At 39.5% G+C, this 4,769-nt stretch overlaps 1 protein-coding gene across 1 annotated transcript in view; it reads left to right on the forward strand.

The window, feature by feature from the left end:
- The window catches only part of NUP54 (nucleoporin 54kDa), a 57,107-nt gene extending 52,928 nt beyond the window's left edge, over positions 1-4,179 (forward strand). The window contains exons 10-12 of the mRNA XM_012650971.1: positions 364-483; positions 668-778; positions 3,545-4,179. Of these exons, the coding sequence (XP_012506425.1) occupies positions 364-483; positions 668-778; positions 3,545-3,673 (360 nt within the window). The 3' untranslated portion in view covers positions 3,674-4,179. The remainder of the gene's footprint in view (positions 1-363; positions 484-667; positions 779-3,544) is intronic.
- The last annotated feature ends 590 nt before the right edge of the window (positions 4,180-4,769 follow it).

Here is a 4,769-nt window from a genome sequence, read left to right on the forward strand (position 1 = left end):
TTTTAGTAGAGGCGAGGTCTCGCTCTTGTTCAGGCTGGTCTCGAACTCCTGACCTTGAGCGATCCACCCGCCTCGGCCTCCAAGAGTGCTAGGATTACAGGCGTGAGCCACTGCACCCGGCCTGAACTACCTTTTTAAAGCCATAAAATACCATAGTTTTAACACAGTTAAGTTTACATCAATGTATTTATGTGGTAACTTTTACCTAATAAAATGGACAGAAACATAATTCAAATCTTGAACTATTAAGCCCTACTTAGTATGATTTTCAGCTGATTTCTTTGAGCAACTAATTGTAATCAAATTACTTGCATAACTGACAAGAGATGATTCCATTGGTATTGGTGGCTTTTCTTTGTACAGGTCCTGATTAAGCAAGAAATTCAGAGGAAGAGTGGTTACGCCATCCAGGCTGACGAAGAGCAGTTGCGAGTCCAGCTGGACACGATCCAGTGTGAACTCAATGCGCCTACTCAGTTCAAGGTACCATAAGGCTAAACTGCTTCAGGGGATCTGCAGAGAAATGTCAGCCAGTCTTCAAACACTGCACACCTGTGTTCATTAAACATTTGCCCCCTTTAATTAAGACGTACTTTCCAAACTCTCAGTTGTGGAAGTGGTGGTGGTGGTTGTTAGCGGTTGTAATTTGACTCAATCTTATTTTTAGGGCCGACTAAATGAACTGATGTCCCAAATCAGGATGCAGAATCATTTTGGAGCAGTCAAATCGGAAGAAAGGTATTATATAGATGCAGATCTGTTACGAGAAATCAAGCAGGTAAGTGTGGCATGAAGGTGTACTTCTTAAAGTGTGAGGTCCCCACTTTATGTCTATTAGGATGGTTTATTGTCCAAAAAAAGTAAAGTACTGGTGAGAAGGTGAAGAAACGGCAAGCCTGCACTGTCAGGGGAAGGTAAAATGGTGCAGCCTCCATGGAAACAGTATGGTGGTTCCTCAAAAAATTAAAAATAGAATTACCGTACAATCCAACATTTCTACTTCTGAATGAGTGAGTACCGGAGGAAGTTAAAAGCAGGGTCTCAAACACATACTTGTACAACCATGGTCACAGCAGCATTATTTACAACAGCCAGAATGTGGAAGTAACCCGTGAGTCTATCAAGGAATGGATACACAAAACGTGGTGTATATACACACACAACGGAGTATCACTGAGCCTTTAAAGGAGGGAAATTCTGACCCATGCTGTATGAATAGGCCTTGAAGATGTTATGCTCAGTGAAATGAGCCAGTCACAACAGGACAAATGTCATACGATTCCGCGTACACGAGGTACCTAGAGTAGTCCAGTTAGTAGAGTAGAATGGCGATTGCCAGGAGCTGGGGGAGGAGGGATGGGGACTCACAGAGCTGCAGTTTGGGAAGATGATAAAAACTTGTAAATGAAATGGATAACGGCGATTGTTGCACACCATGAATGTACTTAACGCCATTGACCTGCACACTTAAAAGTGGTTAAAATGGTAGATTTTATGCCTATTTTACCACAATAAGAAAAGCGAATCATCCCCTTCCTCCAAAAAAAGATGAATTTAGGGTAGTAGAGGCAACGGACCGCCCTAGACATCGCTACTCAAAGCGTGGGTGGCGGCAGTGCCTGAGCGGTCATCAGAGTCGCAAAACTTTAGTCCTTACCCCACAGCTACTCGGTGTATATTTTTGCAAGACCATAGAGCGATTTGTATGCAGGTAAAAGTCGAGAAGCAACTGTTCTAGATCACACCTTCCCAACCTGTTTACCACATACAAGTTATAAACATGTTGAGTTACTGCTTCCCTCAGCCCTGGGGACCCGAGTGGAGGCTGGGGTGGCCAGAATCTCCAACCACTTATCTAAGGCTCACCTTGTATGAAAAAGTTGGGAATCACTGCTTTGGCTTGTTTTCATTAGTATAATTACAGATCAGCGTAACGCAAGCCGCCCGGCCATTGTGTCTAAAGAAAACATATTAAGATGGTAACTTCTGTGGAACATACGAGGCAGGACTGTTGGCATGGCCCTGAGGATTTTAGATGTTATCAATGTCATCAACAAATCCCGTCTTATTATGTGCTTTGCAATGGATGTTACTGTTTTATGTAATTAAAAACTTAGGTTGGCTCCTAAATTCTTGGAAAGTACACATATACTCAATTATATTTCCTTTTTTAAGTATTTGCAATAAAATTGACTGAGACGGATTCTAGTATATTGTAATAAAGAGTTTGTATTAAAGATTCTAGTATATTAAAGAGTTTGTATATGTAATAAAATTGGGAATAATACCTTTTTAAAATGATGAAAAACAGCATTTTATTTGGAATTGAATCATGGCTCACCGTCTACTTTATGACCTTGAACAGGTTACTTACCTGTGTCTCAATTTTTTTTTTTTTTTTTTTTGAGACAGAGTCTCACTGTGTTGCCCGGGCTAGAGTGCCGTGGCGTCAGCCTAGCTCACAGCAACCTCAAACTCCTGGGCTCAAGCGATCCTTCTGCCTCAGCCTCCCGAGTAGCTGGGACTACAGGCATGCGCCACCATGCCCGGCTAATTTTTTCTATATATTTTTAGTTGTCCAGGTCATTTCTTTCTATTTTTTAGTAGAGACGGGGATCTGACTCTTGCTCAGGCTGGTCTCGAACTCCTGAGCTCAAACAATCCGCCCGCCTCTGCCTCCCACAGAGCTAGGATTACAGGCGTGAGCCACCGCGCCCGGCCCGTGTCTCAATTTAACTGTAGAGATATAGCACCCCCCAGAGGGTTCTCAAAAGGATTTTAAATGACTTGAGTGAATACCAATAAAGCTATTAAAATATGCCTTAATCCATAAGACTCTTAAAAATGTTAGCATCTGTAGTCATCATCACCATATAATTTGTACATCAAAACATAAAATCAGGCAAAGTGGCTCGTGCCTGTAATCCCAGAGACAGAAGGATTGCTTGAGGTCAGGAGTTCAAGACCAGCCTGGACAACACAGCCAAGACCCTGTCTCTACAAAAAATAAGAAAAATTAGCCAGGTGTGGTGACAGATGCCTGTGGTCCCACCTATTCAGGAGGCTGAGGCAGGGGGATCGCTCGAGCCCAGAAGTTCGAGGCTGCAGCGAGCTATGATCATGCCACTGCACTCCAGCCTGGGTGACAGAGACACTCCAGCCTGTCTCTTAGAAAAGAAAAGAAAGAAAATTCTCAGTTTTTAGAATGATTATTTTGTTCATCATCTAGATTTGAGTACCTTCTTTGAGTTCTACTGTAGTATCATAGCTTTGTTTATCAAAGGTTGACAAGAGGAATAGCTATCTAAAAAACATGCTTCTGTTAAAGATACTGTTCAATATATATTTGATTTTATTCTTTATAGAGTGTGTCTTGTACTGTCATACAAAGTGCTGTTAGCAAAAGATGTAGTTCAAATGTTTAAATATGCACGCCTGCTATATCTTGGTTACTAGCTGTTGTATTGCTAATAGCCCTTTTCCTGTGACTAGCTTGCAGGTGATCAGAATCATACATTAATACGTGTTTTTACATTCATTCCAGCATTTAAAACAACAACAAGAAGGCCTTAGCCATTTGATCAGCATCATAAAAGATGACCTAGAAGATATAAAGTTGGTAGAGCATGGATTGAATGAAACTGTCCACATCAGAGGTGGTGTCTTTAGCTGACAGTTCACAGACCTGGTTACAAGTTTTGTGAAATGCATCTTCTTAGTGCACCAAGCCTTCCTTAAGAATGAAACTGACCACATGGAGGGAACAAAAAAAAGGAAAACATCCTCTCCTGGCTTGGTTTTTTGAGAAGGTTCCTAACAAATTACTGTTCTTCAAATCTGAAATAACATAGTCACCTCACAGCTCTTCAAAGAAAACCTTTGAAAGATTTCTATCTGAAAGCTGTATTTACTTTAAAAAGAAGTGCATAATTACCAAAAGTATATGTACTATTGTACATTTTTACAACAGCGTTTTCTTAAACATAATCAGTGTTTAATGATTATTTGTCCATTGAACTTGTACTCTGCTTTCCATAGCAAGTAAATATAAAATATCTACTTTGCATATAACAAAATAAACTGTATGATTACTTGGCTGTTGGAGGGTTACACTTCAGAATGTAAATGTACGTCAGTTTTTATATTTGCGAATTCATCTGTGGGAGGAGTAAAGAAAATCTAAAAAGTATTTAATGATTAATGTGGTTTTCTTTTTGTTCTATAAAGATTTGAAAATATATTTTTATATTATTTTACTTATTTGGAATTTACAGAACACACACCTAAGCAATTAGGATATAACAATTACCATTTTTGCTATTTTTAAAAATATCTTTATTTCTTAAAATGTAAACAAATAAATTCTTTATTTGTAGTTTTATAGAATTCTGTCTGGTGCTTGTTTATTTGGCTTTTGGGGAATGACCATTTATGTCCATACCGTTACTAAATTCATAATCACAGAATTCAGGAATTTTAGTCTTAAGTGTGCTTTCCCTCCTAAGGACTTTTGTCAATGCCAATATATTTTGACTTGTGTATGCCAAATAAAACTTCAGATCTCATCTGGCATAAAGAATTCCCTAATACGTCATTAGCATCTAAAAACACTAAAAATCTGAGTTAAACTTAATAATATGCAAGTGATTTTTTAACAACACTTTAAACAGTAGTTCCGACTGCAGACCACAGACATGGGCTGCATCGCGTCGGCCCGTCTTGAATGCTGTAACTTTGCACCTCTGTGCGGTGCTTTGGCTTGTGTCGAA

The sequence above is a fragment of the Propithecus coquereli genome, unplaced genomic scaffold (genome assembly GCF_000956105.1).
Source record: "Propithecus coquereli isolate 6110/MARCELLA unplaced genomic scaffold, Pcoq_1.0 Scaffold343, whole genome shotgun sequence".
NCBI lineage: Eukaryota > Metazoa > Chordata > Mammalia > Primates > Indriidae > Propithecus > Propithecus coquereli.